The sequence below is a fragment of the Microcaecilia unicolor genome, chromosome 11, assembly GCF_901765095.1.
Source record: "Microcaecilia unicolor chromosome 11, aMicUni1.1, whole genome shotgun sequence".
In the NCBI taxonomy this organism is placed as follows: Eukaryota; Metazoa; Chordata; class Amphibia; order Gymnophiona; family Siphonopidae; genus Microcaecilia; species Microcaecilia unicolor.
The window spans coordinates 69339653-69363652 of record NC_044041.1 but is presented as its reverse complement, the minus strand read 5'-3'; the positions used below and the strand labels follow the sequence as shown (position 1 = coordinate 69363652).

Here is a 24000-nt window from a genome sequence, read left to right as displayed (position 1 = left end):
AAAGGGTCCCTGGTGGCCTAGTGGGCGACCACCAACCCCGCCCCCCCCCCCCCCCCCCCCCAGCGACAGGGGGGCTGGAGGTCCGCTGGACCTGTGGTCCCCCCTGATGATCCCCCCCCCCCCCCCCCCCCCCCCAGTTTCAGGGAGGGCTGGAGATCCAGTGGGTCTCCAGTCCCCCAGCAAGGGGTCCCTGGTGGTCCCACTGGGCAGGGCTGGGCACCCCCATTTTGCGGGGGGGGGGGGGTAGGTGGGAGGTAGGGAGGACTGGACCACCAGGGACCCCTTGGTGGAGGACTAGGAGTGGACTGGAGACCCACCGGATCTTCAGCCCTCCCTAAACCTGGGGGGGGGGGGGGGGGCCGGAAGTCCGGGGGGGGGGGGGGGTTTGGTTGGTCACCCACTAGGCCACCAGGAACCTTTTGCTGGGGGATTTAGGGGGGGGCTGGAGACCCACCGGATCTGCAGCCCCCCCTGACCTGGGGGGGGGGACCGGAGGTCCGCCAGACCTCCAGCCCCCTGTCGCTGGCAGGTTTGCTCTTGGGGGGAATTGGGGCCTACCAGCATGCAAATGCATGCTGGACAGGGCTCACCATTCCTCCCCAATGATCTGCAAACCCTAACGCCAGCTCGGAGCTGGTGTAGGGTTTGCCACAGCCAGCGACCCAATCTTTGGCGCGCTGGCCGCTGATCATGTTTAGCCCTGTTTAGCATGCATTTGCATGCTAGTTGCGTTCAGAGCCCTCTTGTGCGTTCTTTCACGCGCTCGAGGGCTCTGATCATTCTGTGTGTGGGATTAGATATGAGAACACCTGATAAGCAGTAATAAAATTATGTGGCTGGCAGCTGGGTCATATCCTTGGGGGTAACTAGGCAACCTGACTAGGGACCTCCTAGCCAGACTGATAGAAACAACAAAACACCAGAGTGGGTTGCGCATTACAGTTGAATAGCTCCTGGCCGTATTGGTGTAGGGTGGTAGGAAGCAGCAGTGCCAGAGGTTTGGTATTTTAAATTCTGGTAGTCCTGCAGTGTTTTGCTGTGTGAAGCTTTCTCTAGTACTGTCATCTTAATAGGCTTTTATGTCTGGAGAATAGTGCGTGGGTGGTGTATACGCATGTGGTTCACAAGGCTCATTCCTTCTATATTTGATGTGCTGTGAGGGGAGGGAGGCTATGAGTTAAAAAAAAAAAAAATACAGACTATGATGGAAAATAAGGAACATGTAGATGGAACAGATGTATATAGTGTTTCTCATAGACTGGATAGGTAAAAATGCATTAATACAGCTTGCCCCTAGGATGTTGTATTTACTTTCTCTTAAATTGCTGTCAGACCATCCTTTCATAATGAGGGCTCAGGAATGAGGGCTCAGACTTTTGTCTCCACGGCATCCATCCCCCATTCCTGAGCCTTCCATCATGGCCTCTTGTTCCACTTTTTCCTCCTTTTGCTTTATTTATACCTTTTGAGGTATTTTGTTGTATCTAGCTCTGGGGCAGTGCTCTAGTTCCCTTCTAGGTGCAAGGTTCAGAGGAATTACTTTATACTGTTAGTTTACAAAGGGTACATGTGCATGTTCTTTGCCTTTTCTGAAATGTCCATGGGTACAAAATCATGGTGCAGGGATGAGCTGGCCTTTGAGGACAGCAGGCATGGGATAGGGTGTTCCACTAGAAATCTGCCTCTGGTTCCTTCTAGCTACTGACTTAAAAAAAAAAATCTCTTCCCCCACCCCAGCAGTTCTGTCAGCCCTTTGGATAGGGCAGAGAATACTAGATCAGCTGATTGTGGTGCCATATGAATGGGCATGGGTACCTCTGGCAGGTGGTGTCTTGGGCCGTACTGGTACTCTTCTCTTTTCTTTTGCAGCTGGTTTCGTAAGAAGCACCCGCAGACGGAACCATGGGTGCCCATCCCCCCCAGTCCAGACACAAAGGACAGGTGGCGCAGTATGACGGTGGTGCCTTACCTGGAGGATCTCCATGGCTACAGTGAGGATGATGAGGACTTGTACAACATAGAAGATGAGATCATTTACACTCAGAACTTCACAGTACCAGGTAAGCAGGGAGCATGTAGGCCTGCCTGCATGCTCTGCTCTCATCCTTTACACTCGCCATACCCAGCTCTTATACATGTAAAGTAACTTGTAGCAAAAATAATTAATACTTGTGGTTTTAGTGAGATTACTTACCTGTAACGGAGTTTTTCATGGACAGCAGGATAACTCATCTGCACACTGGTGGTGATATCATCTGATGGCACCATGGATGGATTAGCTTTCCTAAAGCTCAGAAAAGTTTAGATATACATTTCTGAGCATTGTTAGCAACCCCCCCCCCCCCCCCCCCCCCCCCCCCCGCACAACCATCATGCCCACCCATTTCCTCTCTAATGCATTCTCCAGCTGTATGCAGGTTTATCATAAGGGAGAAGTTGGGCAGATTCATGTGGCTGACTTATTCTGCTGGCCATGGAGACTGCACCATTACATGTAAGTAACCTCTCTTTTTTTTCTATGGACAAGCAAGATGAGTCAGCCAAACAGTCTTATGTAAGCAAGTGTGTGTTCACCCTTTACAGCAAATGTAGTATGCTGTGCTAAGAGGAGGCCAAACACGAGATTAAATGATGACGATGATGACCAGTGTGTCTACTATTGAATTAAGAGAACTGCTGGAGGCACGACTTCAGGACAATGCCAGGATCGGTGATATGTCTATGACAAGAATGCAGGACCGTTGTCACAGGAGCAGCTTGTTTGCTTGTAGTCACAGAATAAATACATTCCAGGATCCAGTTATCGAAAGTACAGTAAGCTATGGTAGTGACCAGGGAATTTGAATCATAGGGGGCAAGAATGCAGGACCGTTGTCACAGGAGCAGCCCATCTGCTTGTAGGCGGAGAATAAATACATTCCAGGATCCAGTTATTGAAAGTACAGGCTATGGCAGTGACCAGGGAATTTGAATTATAGGGGGCAGATGAGTTCAGAAGATCCATATGGTGTTTGGTTACTTCTAAATGAGAGATGAGAACTCCTTTGCTGTTTGGGGTATGCTCAGATTTTGGTGGGTTTTTGATGTCCATCTTTCCTGCTTGTAAGTGGAGAAGAAATGCATCCCAGAAGCCAGATAGCAAAGAGAGTAGCTTGATATGACAAGGCCAGAGGGACACCAACTGGAGACTTCCAGAAGTGTGTGATTTCATTGAGATGGAAGGTGAGGGCTCCTTTAAAGCTGTTTCAGCAGTATAGGGATTCAGCTCTATATTATTGTAAGATGTGTGGAGTTGGTGAGAAAGCAGCACCATAAACCAGAAAAGAAATATGATAATTGTTATCAAAGGATGAAGACCAACCCCTTGGCTGCCAACAGCAAGTGCTTCAGATCAGCATTCAACCAACCACACTGTCCAGCTGACATACAGTGCATGAAGCATAAGGTACTCCTATTTTAAAGCTTGCTGGTCCAAATTGCAGAGGTGCATGATACAGTAAATAGGGTTCTCCGAGGACAAGCAGGCTGCTTGTTCTCACTGATGGGTGACGTCCACGGCAGCCCCTCCAATCGGAATCTTCACTAGCAAAGTCCTTTGCTAGCCCTCGCGCGCCCGCGCGGCCGTCTTCCCGCCCGAAACCGGCTCGAGCCGGCCAGTCTTCTTTTGTCCGCACTCGGTACGGTCGTATTTTTGCCGTGTCGAGCCCCGGAGAGTCGACCTCGCGCGTCCATATTGTTGAACGTGTTTTTTCTTCATAAAAGCTTTCCTTGTACTCGGGAAGTGCTCCGGAACCCCTCCACCGGGTTTCGTTTCAATCCTCCCCGTATTTCCAGCTTTTGGCCCCGATAAGTTTTCTTTCGTCGTCGGGGTAGGCCTCTTTTCGGCCTCGGTCGAGATTTTCTCCCTCTAAAGTTTTTGGTGCTCTTTTTCCGTCATTTCGGACTTTGATTTCGCCGGCGTGATTTTTCCGCCCATGACATCGAAGCCTTCCAGCGGCTTCAAGAAGTGCACCCAGTGCGCCCGGGTTATCTCGCTCACTGATCGACACTCGTCGTGTCTTCAGTGTCTGGGGGCCGAGCACCGCCCTCAGAACTGTAGTCTGTGTTCCCTGCTTCAAAGGCGGACTCAGGTAGCGAGACTAGCCCAGTGGAACGTTTTGTTCTCGGGCTCTTCGTCGGCATCGGCACCGGGATCTTCGAGTGCATCGACGTCGTCAGCGTCCAGACCATCTTCCTCGGCCGCCCTTGCATCGAGTGCATCGAGGCATCGGGCCTCTGCATCGGCGCCGAGACATCGGATAGCTGCATCGACGTCGGTGGTACCGGGACCTCGTCTGCTGATGTCGTCGGACGGTGGTGCATCGTCAGGAGTGCAGGTGAGGGCTGTCCATTCCCCTGCTGGTGGCGGTGAGCCTTCGGGTGGGTCTCCTCCCACCCTGAGGGCTCCTGCGGTACAGCCCCCCCGAGACCGACCTTCTTCGGCCTCGGCCCCAAGGAAGCGACGGATGGATTCTACGTCCTCCTCGTCGGTGCCGGGGAGCTCCGGTGACATGCTTCGGAAGAAGTCGAAGAAGCATCGACACCGGTCTCCTCCCCGCGTCGGCACCGAGAGCTCTGGGTCGCCGAGGGATTCGGCACCCAGCAGGCATCGGCACCGAGAGGACCGCTCACCCTCTGTCCAAGAGGTGTCGATGCGCTCCACTCTGCCCGGAACAGCCTCCTCGCCCGGAACAGGTCCTGACGTCGACGCCTGCATCGACCTCACAGCCTTTCTCTGCAGCCGCTCTAAACGAGAGCCTCCGGGCCGTTCTCCCAGAGATTCTGGGAGAGCTGTTGCGCCCTACCCCTCCGGTACCGGCGGTGCTTGCGCCTCCGGTACCGTCGAGCGTGGCGCCGGCTGGCCCATCGCCCAGGTTGAGGTCCCCGACGTCGGTACCCGCGTGCGGTACCGGCAGCGGCCACCTCCCAGGAAGGCTCCCCGACTACGTCGGCGGAGGGAGCTTCGCCGATGCGGGCGAGGGAGTCTACCTCTCGACGCCCCCATCGTGGATGTGGCTCCACTGAGTCGAGCAGGGCGAGGTTGCAGACACAGGTTCGTGAACTTGTGTCTGACACCGAGGGTGAGGCCTCGTGGGAGGAAGAGGAAGATCCTAGATATTTCTCTGACGAGGAGTCTGAGGGTCTTCCTTCTGATCCCACTCCCTCTCCTGAAAGACAGCTTTCTCCTCCCGAGAGTCTGTCTTTTGCTTCCTTTGTCCGGGAGATGTCTACGGCCATCCCCTTCCCGGTGGTTGTGGAGGACGAGCCCAGGGCTGAAATGTTTGAGCTCCTGGACTATCCTTCTCCACCTAAGGAAGCGTCCACCGTTCCCTTGCACCATGTCCTAAAAAAGACATTGCTTGCGAACTGGACGAAACCCTTAACTAATCCCCACATTCCCAAGAAGATCGAGTCCCAGTACCGGATCCATGGGGACCAGAGCTGATGCGCACTCAGTTGCCTCACGACTCTGGAGTTGTGGATTTGGCCCTAAAGAAGGCTAAGAGTTCTAGGGAACATGCTTCGGCGCCCCCGGGCAAGGACGCTAGAACCTTAGACTCCTTTGGGAGGAAGGCCTACCATTCCTCTATGCTCGTGTCCAAGATCCAGTCTTACCAGCTCTACACGAGCATACACATGCGGAACAATGTGCGGCAGTTGGCGGGCTTGGTTGATGCTCTTCCCCCTGAGCAAGCCAAGCCTTTTCAGGAGGTGGTCAGGCAGCTGAAGGCGTGCAGAAAATTCCTGGCCAGAGGAGTTTATGACACTTTTGATGTTGCGTCCAGGGCCGCTGCTCAAGGTGTGGTGATGCGCAGGCTCTCATGGCTGCGCGCCGCCGACCTGGAGAATAGAATCCAGCAGCGGATTGCGGACTCGCCTTGCCGTGCGGACAACATTTTTGGCGAAAAAGTCGAACAGGTGGTAGAGTCTCTCCACCAGCGGGACACCGCATTCGACAAATTCGCCCGCCGGCAGCCTTCAGCTTCTACCTCTACAGGTAGACGATTTTTCGGGGGAAGAAAGACTGTTCCCTACTCTTCTGGCAAGCGTAGGTACAATCCTCCTTCCCCGACAGCCTGCGGCCCAGGCTAAGCCCCAGCGCGCTCGCTCTCGTCAGCAGCGTGCGACTCAGCAAGGCCCCGCGGCGCCCCAGCAAAAGCAAGGGGCGAGCTTTTGACTGGCTCCAGCAGAGCATAGCCGACATCCAAGTGTCCGTGCCGGGCGACCTGCCGGTCGGAGGGAGGTTGAAAGCTTTTCACCGAAGGTGGCCTCTCATAACCTCCGATCAGTGGGTTCTGCAAATAGTCCGGCAGGGGTACACCCTCAATTTGACCTCAAAACCTCCAAATTGTCCACCGGGAGCTCAGTCTTACAGCTTCCAGCACAAGAGGGTACTTGCAGAGGAACACTCCGCCCTTCTCAGCGCCAATGCGGTCGAGCCCGTGCCATCCGGGCAAGAAGGGCTGGGATTCTATTCCAGGTACTTCCTTGTGGAAAAGAAAACAGGGGGGATGCGTCCCATCCTAGACCTAAGGGCCCTGAACAAATATCTCGTAAAAGAAAAGTTCAGGATGCTTTCCCTGGGCACCCTTCTCCCCATGATTCAGCAAAACGATTGGCTATGCTCTCTGGACTTGAAGGATGCCTACACACATATCCCGATACTGCCAGCTCACAGACAGTATCTGCGATTTCAGTTGGGCACGACGCCACTTCCATTACTGTGTGCTACCCTTGGGCTCGCCTCTGCGCCCAGGGTGTTCACAAAGTGCCTAGCTGTGGTAGCAGCGGCACTTCGCAGGCTGGGAGTACACGTGTTCCCATATCTCGACGATTGGCTGGTAAAGAACACGTCCGAGGCAGGAGCCCTGCAGTCCATGCAGATGACTATTCGCCTTCTGGAGCTACTGGGGTTTGTGGATAAATTACCCAAAGTCCCATCTTCTTCCAGTGCAGAACCTCGAATTCATAGGAGCCCTGCTGGATTCTCGACGGCTCGCGCCTATCTCCCAGAGACGAGAGCCAACAACTTGTTGTCCCTCGTCTCCCGGGTGCGGGCGTCCCAGCAGATCACAGCTCGGCAGATGTTGAGATTGCTGGGGCATATGGCCTCCACAGTTCACGTGACTCCCATGGCCCGCCTTCACATGAGATCTGCTCAATGGACCCTAGCCTCCCAGTGGTATCAGGCCGCTGGAGGTCTAGACGTGATCCACCTGTCCACGAGTTTTCTCGAATCCCTGTATTGGTGGACGATTTGGACCAATTTGACTCTGGGACGTCCCTTCCAAATTCCTCAGCCACAAAAAGTGCTGACCACGGATGCGTCTCTCCTGGGATGGGGAGCTCATGTCGATGGGCTTCACACCCAAGGAAGCTGGTCCCTCCAAGAACGCGATCTACAGATCAATCTTCTGGAGTTACGAGCGATCTGGAACGCTCTGAAGGCTTTCAGAGATCGGCTATCCCACCAAATTATTCAAATTCAGACAGACAACCAGGTTGCCATGTACTATGTAAACAAGCAGGGGGGCACCGGATCTCGCCCCCTGTGTCAGGAAGCCGTCAGCATGTGGACCTGGGCTCGCCGGTACGGCATGGTGCTCCAAGCCACATATCTGGCAGGCGTAAACAACAGTCTGGCCGACAGATTGAGCAGGATTATGCAACCTCACGAGTGGTCGCTCAGCTCCCGAGGTGGTGCGCCAGATCTTCCAAGCGTGGGGCACCCCCTTGGTGGATCTCTTCGCATCTCGAGCAAACCACAAAGTCCCTCAGTTCTGTTCCAGGCTTCAGGCCACCGGCAGACTGGCGTCGGATGCCTTCCTCCTCGATTGGGGGGAGGGCCTGCTGTATGCTTATCCTCCCATTCCTCTGGTGGGGAAGACTTTGTTGAAACTCAAGCAAGACCGAGGCACCATGATCCTGATTGCTCCTTTTTGGCCGCGTCAGATCTGGTTCCCTCTTCTTCTGGAGTTATCCTCCGAAGAACCGTGGAGATTGGAGTGTTTTCCGACCCTCATCACGCAGGACGAAGGGGCTCTTCTGCATCCCAACCTCCGGTCCCTGGCTCTCACGGCCTGGATGTTGAGGGCGTAGATTTTGCCTCTTTGGGTCTGCCAGAGGGTGTCTCCCGTATCTTGCTTGCTTCCAGGAAAGACTCCACTAAGAGAAGTTACTTCTTTCATTGGAGGAGGTTTGCCGTCTGGGTGTGACAGCAAGGCCCTAGATCCTCGCTCTTGTCCTACACAGACCCTGCTTGAATACCTTCTGCACTTGTCTGAGTCTGGTCTTAAGACCAACTCCGTAAGGGTTCATCTTAGTGCAATCAGTGCATACCATTACCAAGTGGAAGGTAAGCCGATCTCAGGACAGCCTTTAGTTGTTCGCTTCATGAGAGGTTTGCTTTGTCAAAGCCCCCTGTCAAGCCTCCTACAGTGTCATGGGATCTCAATGTCGTTCTCACCCAGCTGATGAAACCTCCTTTTGAGCCACTGAATTCCTGCCATCTGAAGTACTTGACCTGGAAGGTCATTTTCTTGGTGGCAGTTACTTCAGCTCGTAGAGTCAGTGAGCTTCAGGCCCTGGTAGCCCAGGCCCCTTACACCAAATTTCATCATAACAGAGTAGTCCTCCGCACTCACCCTAAGTTCCTGCCAAAGGTCGTGTCGGAGTTCCATCTGAACCAGTCAATTGTCTTGCCAACATTCTTTCCCCGTCCTCATTCCTGCCCTGCTGAACGTCAGCTGCACACATTGGACTGCAAGAGAGCATTGGCCTTCTACCTGGAGCGGACACAGCCCCACAGACAGTCCGCCCAATTGTTTGTTTCTTTTGATCCCAATAGGAGGGGAGTGGCTGTAGGGAAACGCACCATTCCAATTGGCTAGCAGATTGCATTTCCTTCACTTACGCCCAGGCGGGGCTGGCTCTTGAGGGTCATGTCACGGCTCATAATGTTAGAGCCATGGCTGCGTCGGTAGCCCACTTGAAGTCAGCCTCCATTGAAGAAATTTGCAAAGCTGCGACGTGGGCTTCTGTCCACACATTCACATCCCATTACTGCCTGCAGCAGGATACCCGACGCGACAGTCGGGTTCGGGCAGTCAGTTCTTCAGAACCTGTTTGGGCTTTAGGATCCAACTCCACCCCCCGAGGGCCCTGTTTGTTCTGTTCCAGGCTACACTCTCAGTTAGTTGGTAAATTTTTTTAGGTCAATTTCTGTTATGTCCTCGCCGTTGCGAGGCCCAATTGACCATGGTTGTTGTTTTGAGTGAGCCTGGGGCTAGGGATACCCCATCAGTGAGAACAAGCAGCCTGCTTGTCCTCGGAGAAAGCGAATGCTACATACCTGTAGAAGGTATTCTCCGAGGACAGCAGGCTGATTGTTCTCACAAACCCGCCCGCCTCCCCTTTGGAGTTGTGTCTTCCCTTAAGAGTTTGTCTTGCTACATACTGGACTGGCCGGCTCGAGCCGGTTTCGGGCGGGAAGACGGCCGCGCATGCGCGGTGCGCGCGGGCGCGCGAGGGCTAGCAAAGGACTTTGCTAGTGAAGATTCCGATTGGAGGGGCTGCCGTGGACGTCACCCATCAGTGAGAACAATCAGCCTGCTGTCCTCGGAGAATACCTTCTACAGGTATGTAGCATTCGCTTTATAGAGGAAAGGACCATATTTGTGTAGGAAGCCCTGATTTTAATAGCAGGTGATGGAGAGGAAACTGAATCTGTTGGGTCGTGAAGGCCAGGGATGGCACTGAAGCAAATAAATGCTGTGTGAATGCTTGGAAGTACTGAAGAGAAAAGCTTATCCACTTAGAAAGCATGGGACCTGCAAGTCAAATGTTTCCTTTGCAAGATAATTAGTTTTTGCTAGGTGAATTATAGAAGATAGTAGACCCTTAGACTTGAGTGTAATGGTTTTTTCCAGTATCTGGGTGGGTATATTTACCTATTGCTCTGTATCATGGTTCAGGCTTTTTGGTGAAAAGTAAAGTGTAGAGTTGTAGGGACCTGCTGATTTCACTTCTTGGTCTCAGAGAGAGGGAAAAGGAGAGTTGCCTTGGTCAATAGAAAACTAAGGATAATAGGGCTCTTTGTTTGTGAAATCTTGAAAAAAAAGTCATAAGGATTGGTGAGATTGGAAAGCAACGGAATGATTGTTGGTGGAGGCATTCTGCCTGAAGGAGGACTGCATGGTAGAATGAAAGAGGTGAGTCCATATGCAATATATGCGGCACTTGTATTGGGATTGTAGATCTTTGAGATCGTCAGCAAAGTGACTGTGGCTATGAGGCAAGAAAGTGATCTAGAGAGACATGGCGATATATGCACGTTTGGTGGTCCCTTTGCCCGAAACCAGATATTTTCCCCGAAACCAGATATTTTCCCCAAAGGGGACAAGTAAGGACTTTTTGTTGTAACCACAGGGGCAGGGCAGGTGTCTGAAACAGGAGCATGTTCCTCATTGGACCATCAACCACAAATGTGCAGGTGACCAAAATGTGGTCCCTTACCTGAAGTTGGTGAACATTTTTTGAGGAGACAAATGGTTTAACAGTTTTATGGTGGACTGGGAGTGAAGCAAGCAGCGGTATGTGAACTGGTGGAGACCTCTTTGCCAAATATTATAAGAGGAGTTGTAAACTGAGATGTGTGAATGATGTGTGTGAGAAGGAATGAAAAAATGGAATGGTGATGTGTAGATAGTCTGCGACTTCACTGGGTTGGAGAGTACTGCATATGCTAACCCCCTTCTTGGTGCTGGATTTGGGGACCTTACTTGCATATACTCCTAGAAGGGACTGAAAACTCTAGGGAATGTATCTGGCGTGAGAGCTGTGCATCCATTTGTTGTGATGTGTGAGCTTTGCTGTGGATTCTGGGTCTGTTTCTTTGAATTGTGTGGGTGTGAAATTTAATTTTTACTTAAATTCCCTTGTTGTCCTTGTGTTTTGCTGAATCCAGCTACATTTCAGAACAGTTGATATTTCTCAGCTCCTCCCAATGGCATTAGGTTTTTTTTTTTTTTTTTTTGGGGGGGGGGGGGGGGGGGGGTTCTTGGCCTGTCGGGGCTTATGATGCAGGATCAAACATTGTGGAGGGCATCATGCAGGGATTGATGGACCTTGGCCTGATGCCGCTTGCTTGTTCTTGTGGTTGCTTTAGAGCAGGAGAGAGTGAGTGGCCATCTCTTCTGAAGAGTAGCCTCCTCGTACATCCCTTTCCAGGACATTGTGGAAAAAGAGGAAAAATTGTTTAGGGTTAAGACAGAAGATGGTTGAAAGAAACAGCACAGAGCCGCTCATGCGCAATGCTGACATATTCCTGTACAGCGGTACGAGGAAATAGGTCTAAATTTATTGGCATGTGCTGGCACAGGTAATTGGACTAAGTGTAGTTGGAGGCATGATACAGAGCTCAAGGTTCTTGTGGTTTTAGCAGAATTGGATGTAAACTGATGGCCATCTCTCTTCAGAAGGCAGTCTGCCTTAGGCTTCCTCTTATTTTGATCCATGGCAGAAACAGAAATATTTGGTTGAGGAGCGCAAAGCACACAACTGGGAAACAGAAACCAGGATGCTGCAAATAGGATTATTTTAAAATTTTTTAATAACAATTTGGGGATTGGCTGTAACTGCTACAGCTGGAGGTAGCTTCTGATTTAACTTGTGGTCTGGGTTCCTGAACCCTGTGCTGAGAGGTGCAAGAGGCTCTGCAGCCTACACAGGAATGTGGATTTGGCACTGATGGTTTGAGTAGCAGTGTCTGTACTGAAATGCTGTCTGGAGTGATGGAAAGAATGGCCTGCCAGTGCAGTGAGCACCACTGAGACGGGCCTTAAGCTGCTAATTTGTGTGGTTAGGGTCAAGGCCTTACCTTTCAAGGAGCTGTTCAACATTAGCACAATGGAGAATCTGGTGGCAGTGAGTTGGTTCCGTGGAACCTGATGATTGATGCACTGCAGTAGTAGAAGTGCTCCATAAAGGAGCTTGCCTGGACTTGGAAGATTGTGCAGCAGGCTTGTGTATGCCCCCACTTTTGAGTACTGGTGCAGATCCCCACTCCCCATACCTCGGACCATCCATACCACAAAGTAGAAAGCTCCTCTCCTTCAAAGTCCTTGGCACTGAATTGAGTACCATTCAGGTTTGCATGTCTCCATAAACTAGTGCTTTAAGGGTGATTAGTGCCAATGATTCAACTTTCCTCCATGTAGTGAAGTGCAGAATCTTGACAGCACCATTGTGCTTAGCTGTTTCCCAGTCTGTGCTGATGTTTGGCAGCAGGGTGCCAGTACTTTGGCACACAGGTGCTTCCTGATCTTATGGGCTCCATGGCAGCACCTGTTTCTGGGATTTCCCTCTGCCTGATTTTCGCTGCAAGCAAGGAGTCTGAGGACATGCATGGCCAAAGCATTGCTGCATCCTTTATCCAGAGAAAGGCATTAGGGACCAGAGTGTGAGAGAGAAGAGTTGGGAAGACAAAAAAAAAAAAAAAAGACAAAAGCAAGGTAGAAGAGGAAAAGTGGTTCTAGGGAACAGAGGAGAGCAGGAAGATCTCTCTGACAGGCCAGATAGTAGAGGAAATGGGTGGGCACTTTGGTGGTGGGTGTCTAACACATGCTTAGAAAGACCTTTCTAGGTTTTTCTGAACTCAAGAGCTCATTTGGCCATAATGACAACACCAGAATGTGGCTGACTCTTCCTGACTGTCCATGGAGAATTCACTTTACCCTGCAGACCCTGTAATAGTCTGTTGTTATGTCTCAGGATCTGCTTCTAATGCTTTTTATTTGCTTTTCTACTTTCCTTGACACCTTTCAGGTGTTCTACAGGATGAGACAGAGACAGGGCACAGAGAGAAGAGAGAGCCCACAGTCTGCTGTAGCAAGAGAGAAAGCCTACGGTCAGCTATAGCAAGGGAAAAGAGCTTGCTGTCTGCTGTAGCAAAGGGAGAGATCTCACAGGAAGATGAAGGGTCTTAAACTTGCCATCAAATTTAATTCTAGGGATACTGTTCCCATAACATTAAATGAGTCTGTTGTCTGCTTCTTCATTAACAGGAAGATGAAGGCAGCCCAGCACCCCAATGCTTGTCTGGCTTTAGCATGAGCAGACAGCATCTGTTCTGCCCTGGAAGCATTCTTATAGTGCAGTTCCTCTGTGCACTTAGTGTGCCTAGTTCTGATATTGTAAAACAAGCCCCTGTCTATCCCTCCTCCTCCTATGTTAGCAGACCCTGCTAAAGGGTTTCACTATACCAGTGAGACACCAGACATGCTTCACATCATGACACATCCTGAATTGAGAGAGAGAGAATAAACAGAGGTACCACAGGTTTCAGCACAATGGAGAAGCATTGTACTGCTAGCTAGACTGGATGTAAACTCTAGGCCCTATAATACCACTGTCTTAGATATTGGAGGGGGGGGGGGGGGGGGGGGAAGAGGGTTGGTCTATCTCATCCCAAACCTCTTGCCAGTGAGTGTCATTAGACTATACTGGGTATCTTACTCTGGGCTCCTGTACCTGAATGTCATGTGACTAGACTGGGTTGGTAACTATAGGGCCCTGTAAGCCCACACCATGTGAGGCTAGGCTTAATATCTGACTGAATGGGATCTCTGTACCTGACTAAGAAGCTGTGCCATTGCCTGGTGTGGTATTTATTTTGTTTTGTTTTGCTTTTTTTTTTTTTTTTTTTTTAATTTGTTTATTTTTGTTCATTTCACACTTCTGTTTGTAATGTTCTGAGCATTTGTTTACATTAAAGAGGTCTCTTCAATGCTAAGCAGCCCCCTGTAAAGTTTTATTTAACTCTGCCAGGAAAGGACACTGTTCCTCTTGTCCAATCTAAATCACGAGCTAAGAAAATAAGGATAAGATGAGAAAGCAAATTATGGAGAACCATAGAAAAGCTATCCCTAGAATCCAGTACCCTATATTCCCAATCCCACTCCAGCTTGCAGAGTTGTCCCAGGAATCAATACTATCTTCTGCCCCCTACCCCACCCTACCCCACCCCTGCTGGTATACATGCTTCAACTGCAGAGCTGTCCCTGGAATCCAGTACTGCATCCCTCCCCCATCACCCCATTCTTCTCCCTGCTGGTATACATATTTCAGTTGCAATGCTGTCCTCTTGAATCCAATACTGCACATCTCAGCCACCCTCCTTGCTGCTGTACACCCTTCAGCTGCACTAACCAGACCCATAGGAAGTGGCAGTGAATCTGGACAGTGTGTCCTCATTAAACTCTTAGAACCTGCAGAGCAAGATTTGTATGGAGGAGGAGAGTACACAATTTTCAGCTCCAGAGGTTTTAGAGAAACACTATTTCTCCTTTGCAGAAAGTGGAAAGGGAATTACTAGGAAGAGCAGTGTGCAAGAGTAAAGAAGATAGAGCAGAGGATGAAGTCCAGCTGAGAGCCAGATGGCAAGGAATAAAGCACAAGGGTGGTCTAAGGGTGGTCATATGTGCAAAGAAGGAAGACTTGACAAAGATTCTTCCTTCTTTGCACATATGTACATGTACTATATACTTGCATTTCTGAGTGCATCTTTAGAAACGGAAAGGGGATGGCATTTGCTATACCTCCTTTCTATGGTTACAGTCAAAGCGGTTGAATGTCTCCTATTTCTGTTCATTCAAACATTTGCTTTTCAGCATGTCTCTTTGTACGAGTTTTGTTACTGATGTTATAAAAATCTTGTAGTTATGTTGATTCTAGAAAATGTTGAATTCTTCATAGGTTATAATGCTCTTTTTCATGGAAAGATGTTACAGTACATGACCTTCAGAAGCTCCTTGAAGGAAATGTTTTATGGACTAAACTAGAAGGCACTAAGAAATGTAAATAAGAGAGGAAAGGTTGGTTTGGTTTACCAAGGAAGTGGCTGAAAAATTGAATAGAAAAGAAGCCCAGGGCAGACTTGAGGTAAAGCTGAAAGAAGCAGGACAGGACATTAAAAGGGGAAGCCAAGATAACCAGGACACATTAAAAGGGGAAGCCAAGATAACCAGGACACATTAAAAGGGGAAGCCAAGATAACCAGGACACATTAAAAGGGGAAGCCAGGATAACCAGGACAGCAGCGGAAAGGGAAAAGTCTTCTCAGGGTTGTTGGTAAAAGGAAGTTGCTCAGCACTCATTCAGTAAACTTTTATCCATATCAGCGAGGACTCTCTTCACATGAGCAAACTGCTCATGACTCGCCTGTTTCCTCATCGGTCAAAGAAAACTTTTATATCAGGCTACTTATTCTGTGAACAACTTACTAACTCTCACACATATTTTCAAAATAATTAAAAGTTGTTTAGATACTTAGCTTTTAAATCAGGTCTCCAGATTCACTGCCTACACCGACCATGTTTCGCAAGGTATTAAACTCCAGCTGCTTCAGGCTGTAGACCTGAATGACACAGGCTAGTCTTCACTCAAAGCATGAAGCTTCCAGAAGCTAAAAATGCTGGGCAGTATCCGCTCTGGGTCTCCGCCGGTTACGGTAATTTGCGTGTGAGTTCTATAGTCCTGCTTGTCTGTGGAGAAAAATCCAAATACACTATTGTAAACCAGATCACTATTTACACCTTTAAAAAAAAAAATCTAACTAATTGGTAAAAGAAGACTTGCCTAAGATTTATTCCCCTAAATCTATATCTATCTTTTTTTTTTTTTTTTTTTTTTAAGTACAGCTTCACCATTTTATCAAGCACCAACGTCTGGCTCAATGGAAATTATAGTTTCTTGGACCATACCATGGGGAGACCTTTTAAAAACTGACACTATATTGGCCACCCTCCAGTCCTAATGTATTGTGGCCATTTATTCATCAGTATTTGATAGTCCTTCAGAAAATGGAAGAAGGAACCGACTGAAAATAATAAGAAACAGCATAAGGAATGTCAAGTCAAATGCAAAGCGCTGATAAGGAAAGCTAAGAGGGACTTCTAAAAAAAAAAGATTGCGTTTGAGGCAAAAACACATAGTAAAATTTTTTTAGGTATATTAAAAGCAGGAAGCCAGCAAAAGAATCAGTTGGCCCGCTAGATGACAGAGGAGTGAAAGGGGGCGGTCAGGGAAGACAAAGCCGTAGCGGAGAGATTAAATGAATTTTTTGTTTCAGTCTTCACCGAGGAAGATTTGGGGTGGGATACTGGTGCCGAAATGGTATTCGAAGCTGACGAGTCGGAGAAACTTAATGAATTCTCTGTAAACCTGGAGGATGTAATGGGTCAGTTCTACAACTGAAGAGTAGCAAATCTCCTGGACCGGATTGGTATTCATCTCAGAGTACTGATAGAACTGAAAAATGAGCTTGCAGAGCTATTAGAAATATGTAATTTATCCTTAAATCGAGCGAGGTACCGGAAGATTGGAGGGTGGCCAATGTAACGCCGATTTTTAAAAAAGGTTCCAGGGGAGATCCGGGAAATTATAGACCAGTGAGTCTGACGTTGGTGCCGGGCAAAATGGTAGAGACTATTATTAAGAACAAAATTACAGAGCATATTCAAAAGCATGGATTAATGAGACAAAGTCAACATGGATTTAGTGAAGGGAAATCTTGCCTCACCAGTCTAACTACATTTCTTTGAAGGGGTGAACAAACGTGGCTAAAAGGGGAGCCGGTTGATATTGTGTATCTGGATTTTCAGAAGGCATTTGACAAAGTACCTCATGAAAGACTCCAGAGGAAATTGGAGAGTCGTGGGATAGGAGGTAGTGTTCTATTGTGAATTAAAAACTGGTTAAAAGGTAGAAAACAGAGAGTAGGGTTAAATGGTCAGTATTCTCAATGGAGAAGGGTAGTTAGTGGGGTTCCCCAGGCTCTGTGCTGGGACCCGCTGCTTTTTAACATATTTATAAATGACCTAGAGATGGGAGTACTAGAGAGGTAATTAAATTTGCTGACAACACAAAGTTATTCAAAGTCGTTAAATCGCCAGAGGGTTGTGAAAAATTACAAGAGGACCTTACGAGACTAGGAGACTTGGCCTCTAAATGGCAGATGACGTTTAATGTGAACAAGTGCAAAGTGATGCATGTGGACAAGATGAACCCGAAATATATATATACGTAATGCAAGGTTCCACGTTAGAAGTCACGGACCAAAAAAGGGATCTAGGTGTCGTCTTGATGATACGTTGAAACCTTCTGCTCAGTGTGCTGCTGCGGCTAAGAAAGCAAATAGAATGTTAGGTATTATTAGGAAAGGAATGGAAAACAAAAATGAGGATATTAGGAGCTTAGCCGAGATTGGGTGGCAGAGCCGGTGGTGGGGGGCGGGGATAGTGCTGGGCAGACTTATATGGTCTGTGCCAGAGCTGGTGGTAGGGAGGCTGGGATAGTGCTGGGCAGACTTATATGGTCTGTGCCAGAGCTGTGGTGGGAGGCGGGACTGGTGGTTGGGAGGCGGGGATAGTGCTGGGCAGACTTATACAGTCTGTGCCAGAGCCGGTGGTGGGAGGCGGGGCTGGTACAAATCAAAGTAGGGTATACTCAAAAAGTAGCACATATGAGTCATCTTGTTGGGCAGACTGGATGGACCGTGCAGGTCTTTTTCTGCCGTCACCTACTATGTTACTATGTTACTATATTATAATGCCTTTGTATCGCTCCATGGTGCGACTTCACCTCGAATATTGTGTTCAACTCTGGTCGCCGCATCTCAAGATATAGTGGAATTAGAAAAGGTGCAGAGAAGGGCGACGAAAATGATAAAGGGGATGGGATGGACTTCCCTATGAGGAAAGGCTAAAGCGGCTAGGGCTCTTTAGCTTGGAGAAAAGGCGGCTGAGAGGGGAGATATGATAGAGGTCTATAAAATGAGTGGAATTGAACAGGTAGATGTGAAGAGTCTGTTCACAGCTTTCCAAAATACTAGGACTAGGGGGCATGCAATGAAGCTACAATGTAGTAAATTTAAAACGAATCTGAGAAAATTTTTCTTCACTCAACGTGTAATTAAACTCTGGAATTCGTTGTCAGAGAATGTGGTAAAGGCAATTAGCTTAGCGGAGTTTTAAAAAGGTTGGACAGCTTCCTAAAGGAAAAGTCCATAGATCGTTATTAAATGGACTTGGGGAAAATCCACTATTTCTGGGATAAGCAGTATAAAATGTTTTGTACATTTTTGGGATCTTGCCAGGTATTTATGACCTGGATTAGCCACTGTTGGAAACAGGATGCTGGGCTTGATGGACCTTTGGTCTTTCCCATTATGGCATGTACTTATGATATACAGCCATTTGAGATTATTGCCTCTTTTTGGCTACTTATTAAACCACCGTGTTCTGATTCATTAAACAACTGCATCAGTCCACAAATCCCCCCCCCCCCCCCCCCCCCAAAAAAAAAAAAAAAAAAAAAGCAGCCACATAAGCCAGTAGCCATATGGAAATATGTACTTTATTTTTTTTAAAAAGGGACTTTGTCTGTTAAAAGGTATGACCAAGTGTTATTGAGCATATTACCATCTAAAGTTTGAACATGTTTTAGTATCCTAAATGCCCGTGTCAGAGGCAGCATTACATGACCCATAAACATAACACACCTATAATCAGTTTAAAACATAAATAAGGATATACATCTCACAATGCTTATAGAATTTGTTTCCAGAGGGTATGGCTGGATTCAGAAGATTATTTATAGCATTTATACCCCGCTCTTTCCCGCTCGATAGCAGGTTCAGTGCGGCTTACAAGGTATGGTACAAGTATCACAGAGATGACCAAGTATGGTACAGGTATGGTACGAAGTATCACTGAGGTAGCACAAAGTATGGTACAGAGTATCAAGAGATGATCTAGTTATAAAGAGTAGGACAGTAGGGAGAGATGTGGGGGAGAGGATTGGAATATGGGTAGTGCTATTGGCGTGGATTTTTAGTTATTTTTATTTATTTATTGCATTTGTATCGCACATTTTCCCATCTTTTGCGGGTTCAGTGTGGCTTAAGTTCGAGAATTAAGTTGAGTTGTTTGGGTAAGCTTGTTTGAAGAGGTAAGTTTTCAGCAGCTTTTGGAAGGGTAGGTGTTCGTTGGTGGTTCGGATGTGTCGAGGTATTGCGTTCCAGAGTTGGCTGCCTATAACGGAGAAGTTGGGTGCATAGTAGGTTTTGTATTTGAGGCCTTTGCAATTGGGGAGATGAAGATTGAGATATTTACGTGAGGATTTGGACCCATTCCTGGCTGGAAGATTGATCAAGTTGGTCATGTAGCTTGGAGATTCGCCATGGAGGATCTTGTGGATCATTGTGTGGACTTTGAAGTTTATGAGTTCCTTGATAGGGAGCCAGTGAAGTTTTTCACGAAGTGGTTGTTGCACTTTCAAATCGTGATTTGCCAAAAATGAGTCTGGCTGCTGTGTTTTGGGCGGTTTGGAGTTTTTTCATGATTTGGGCTTTGCAACCGATGAAGATGCTGTTACAGTAGTCGGCATGGATGAGTACTGTAACATAGTATTTGACGGCAGAAAAAGACCTGCACGGTCCATCCAGTCTGCCCAAGAAGATAAATTCATATGTGCTACTTTTTTATTTGTACTGTCCTCTTCAGTGCACACACCGTATAAGTCTGGCTAGCCCTATCCCCGCCTCCCAACCACCAGCTCTGGCAGAGACCCTATAAGTCTGCCCAGCACTATCCCTGCCTCCCACCACCGACTCTGGCACAGACCGTATAAGTCTGCCCAGCACTAGTCCCGCCACCGACTCTGGCACAGACTGTATAAGTCTGCCCAGCACTATCCCCGCCGCCCAACCACCAGCCACTAGTACTGTGGATTGTACTAGGTTGCGGAAAGTTTTCTGTGGGAGGAATGGTTTTACTCTTTCAGTACCCACATCATGTTGAACATCTTCGTCGTCGTGGCTTTTGTATGAGTTTCCAGAGTTAGTGGTTGCGTAATGTCACTCCTAGGATTTTTAGATTGTCAGATATTGGGATTGTAACGTCAGGGTGGTCAGGGTGGTTGGGAGTAGAGTAGCGTGTTGTGATGAAAGGATTAGGCATTGAGTTTTTTCTTTGTTCAATTTCATCTTGAAAGCGTTGGCATAGGATGATAGGATGTTCATGGCAGTGATTATTTTCTCCGAGATTTCTGTAAGGTTGGATTGGAAAGGGATGAATATTGTGACGTCATCAGCATAGATGAAGGGGTTAAGGCAGTGGCGTAGGAAGGGGTGGGGCGGTCCGTCCCGGGTGCACGCCGCTGGGGGGTGTCGGCGCCTCGCTGGTTCCTTGCTCTCTCTGCCCCAGAACAGGTTTACTTCCTGTTTCGGGCAGAGAGAGCAAGGAACCAGCGAGGCGCCGACACCCCCCCAGCGGCGTGCTCTCGGCGGATTGACCCTCCCACCCGCCCCTCACCGCCTTCCAGGTATGTTCTTGCGGGCGGGGGGTGGGGTGTTGCGCTACGGAGGGGGGAGGGTGCGTCGCGCTGCACCCGGGGGGGGGGGGTGTGCAGCGGCGACCCGCCCCGGGTGTCAGCTGCCCTCGTGACGCCACTGGGTTAAGGCCACATTTGGATAGGGATTTGGCCAGAGGAATCATCATAAGGTTGAAGAGGATCGGGGATAGAGGTGAGCCTTGGGGAACTCCGCATTTTGATGACCACGCAGGCGATATTGATGAGGTTGATTTGACCTGATATGATCTGGTGGTGATAAAACGTTTTATCCACTTAGTGATGTTTCCGCCGATCCCTAGTTAGACAAGTTCCTGGAGGAAAAGTCCATAAAAAAATTTATTAGCCAGGTACACTTGGGAGATCTATTTCTTGTCTCTGGAAATGAGCTATGAGAATAGATCTAATCTGGAAACCACTTCAATTTGTTTTATTTAGGGAGGGGAAAGGGAAATGGGACTTGATATACCGCCTCTCTGAGGTTTTTGCAACTACATTCAAAGCGGGTTTACATATATTCAGGTACTTATTTTGTACTAGGAGCAATGTAGAAGCAGTGTAAGTGTATGCATATTTTGGGATCTGCTGGCTACTTGTGACCGAGGACCAGATGCACTAAACTTAACGAGCCATTAATGAGCAAGTAGTAAACCGTGGCATACACTAAATGTTTCTCCAAGCCATTTTCTGATCAAGGTAGCAGCTAACGAAAATGGAATGCAGATGAGCAAATTAGTGCCCCAATGTGTATAAATCGTATTGTAATGAGATGCACTACCGTTTTTCCGATTGCCTAACCGTGGAAAATCTAACGGAGGTCTGTACCTCTCTTTGGGGCTGTGCAGCCTCTAAAAACTTCAATAAATGTAAAGATAAAAAAAAATTGGGGAAAAAAAACGTCTAAGTGCTCGTCAGGGACGTCCTTCTAAAGCGCCTAACATGGACGTCCTTCACTGAAACATGGGGGGAAAAAAAAAAAGGACGGCCCTGATGAGCAATTGGACATTTTTCCCCAGATTTTTTGTGTTCTTCTATGAGGACGTCCAAATAAAAAAACTATTTGGATGTCCCTTTCGATTATGCCCCCTCCAGGTCTCTCCCCGCCAATCACAGCGCATTTAGCTGTCACCCGGTGTCAGCTAAACACGCTGTGATTGGCAGAGAGAGACCTGGAGGGGGGCATAATTGAAAGGGAAATCCAAATAGTTTTTTTGGACGTCCTCCGCACGTCCCGGTGCCGGCGGTGGTAATTTGGTGCAAATCTCACCCCCCCATCGCCCCCAGAGCCGCGCGTTCCAAGGGAGAAAGGGTCTGCTCGGTCAGCTGCAATCCACCCTTCCGAGAGTGGGTGGCAGGGATCACCAGCTGTACCGGCGGCTGCAGCTTGTGCTCCGGCCCGCAGCTTTGACAGGTGCTCGTCAGGGACGTCCTTTTTGGACATCTTTGGCATGCGCAGAGCAGCCAGCATAATGCTTGGCTGCTCTGCACATGCTCGACCGGCCGACTGGTTTCCGAGGGAATAGAGAATGCAAGTGAACTACAATGAGCAGCTCATTTGCATTCCATTTCCTTGATGCATGGCCGTTCCCTACCGATTCGCTATGGAATCGGTAAGGGAACGGCTCTTCTGAGGACTTTAGTGCATCTAGCCCCTAGTCTGGCTGACTTGGGAGGCAGGATGCTGAACTTGATCAGCTTTGTTTTGATTCAGCATGGCTTTTCTTGTGTCAATAGCAGAGACAAGAGGTAATAAGGTGGAAAACGATGGGCCAAATAAAGGAATACCTTGGTGATAAAGTAGGCAATGAGTAGCTGGATTTATACCAACAGAAACAACCTGGGTGGTGGTGAAAAATTATGGTGACCAGATATTGTCTGGCCAGGCTAGTTTTGTTGGCGGCTGAGTTATTGCAAAACTTGGTTGTAAGAAACTGGGGAAATGGAAGGGATTCAAGATATTGGATTAAGAATGAACATTTTTTTATGCTCATGTACCCAGGACAGTAGAGAATCACAGAGGAGGAGAACTGACATAGATAGGGAGTGATATCCTGCAAGTGTCTGCTCATGTAGCTTACAGTTGGCTTATAATTGTTAATAAATAAACCCCAGCTTCCTTGTCACAAACATATTGTCCAAAATGGTACAAAAAAACAAAACAGTTATCACATCTTTGTAGTGTGATGTAGCTGGGCAGACTTCATGGGCCGTTTGGTCTTTTCCTTTGTCATATAGTTTATTCATTTGTTATACTCTCTGGCATGACAGGCAAAACAATGTGGTTTATAAATATGTAATGTGTACAGTACAGCCTCGATTATCCAATGTAAATGGGACTGAGCCGTTGTCGGATAAATGAAAAAAATCTGATAATACAGGAAAACAATGGTAACCCCTTAAAAATGCACTGAAAACATACTTTATTCATAAAGAACAGGCATAGGGTATCTGTATTTAAAAGTGTTTATTAACACTAACCAACAGCAGATCAAACATGGCTTCCTTGCAGTGTGTGAAGCAATTGTTCCTTTGATAAATGGGTCAAGCTAGCGCTAGATCGGCGTAAGGGGGAGGTCCTTGATACAGCCAGGAGGCGAAACATGCATGTCGGACACATCTGAGCCCCCAGTCCGAATGTATTTAAGATAAGTGCTTTAAGATGATATATAAACAATAGAAGCCGATGAGGATCTTAGTGCAGTTTAGAATTGCCATAAAATTAAGTTTTGGCAATTTTGCACTACTGAGGCAAGATCTAAAAGTTTTGAAGATTATTGAAAAACTGTAATGTGTGAAGAAAGGAGGTTGGAAGAATAAGATCTGGGATTGTTGAAATTGAAGGGGGATATGCTGTATGGTCAGATTATTAAAGATCGGATAATTGAGACTATAATCGAGGTGGTGGAGATGAAAACGGTAATGGAATTCAAACTGCGTAGGATAAACACAAAGGAATCATGTTTAGAAGGAATGGTTCCGTGGAATCTTAGCGGAGATTGGGTGTCAACGCAAGTAATTGGAAACAAAACAGGAGCTGGGCAGACTTCTACGGTCTACGCCCTGATCGTGACAGAAAAGATAGGGATGGGCTGGATTGTAAATTTTGAAGGGCTTCGTTGTTAGCTCAGAACTTAGTACAAGAACAATACTGGGCAGACTTCTACGGTCTGTGCCCTGAGAAAGGCAAGGACAAATCAAACTCGGGTATACATATAAAGTACCACATACCATGTAAATGAGTTTATCTTGTTGGGCAGACTGGATGGACCGTACAGGTCTTTATCTGCTGTCATGTACTATGTTACTATTTCTATGCTGCTGTGTGGGTATTATTGGAAAGTGCTGAGTGGAGACTAAGTACGGGGTATGGTGGTGGTGCTCTAGAGAGTTTTAGGTGAATATGCAGGATGCCACTGCTGGTTGTGTTGCTGGAAGAAGATGGAGGTCTGGGTGCAGTGGGTGCTGCGAGAGAGAGAGAGAGAGAGTAGGTTAGAGATGTGGTGTGGGGTACAGTGGGTGCTGCTGGAGAGAGCATTTGTGGAAACACTGCTG

The 24000-nt window shown here is 48.1% G+C and overlaps 1 protein-coding gene across 1 annotated transcript in view; it reads left to right on the top strand.

Moving 5' to 3' along the window:
• The window catches only part of STK11 (serine/threonine kinase 11), a 203847-nt gene that overhangs the window by 131718 nt on the left and 48129 nt on the right, over positions 1–24000 (top strand). Inside the window, 1 exon segment of the mRNA XM_030218559.1 lies at positions 1870–2060. Coding sequence (XP_030074419.1) covers positions 1870–2060 — 191 coding nt within the window.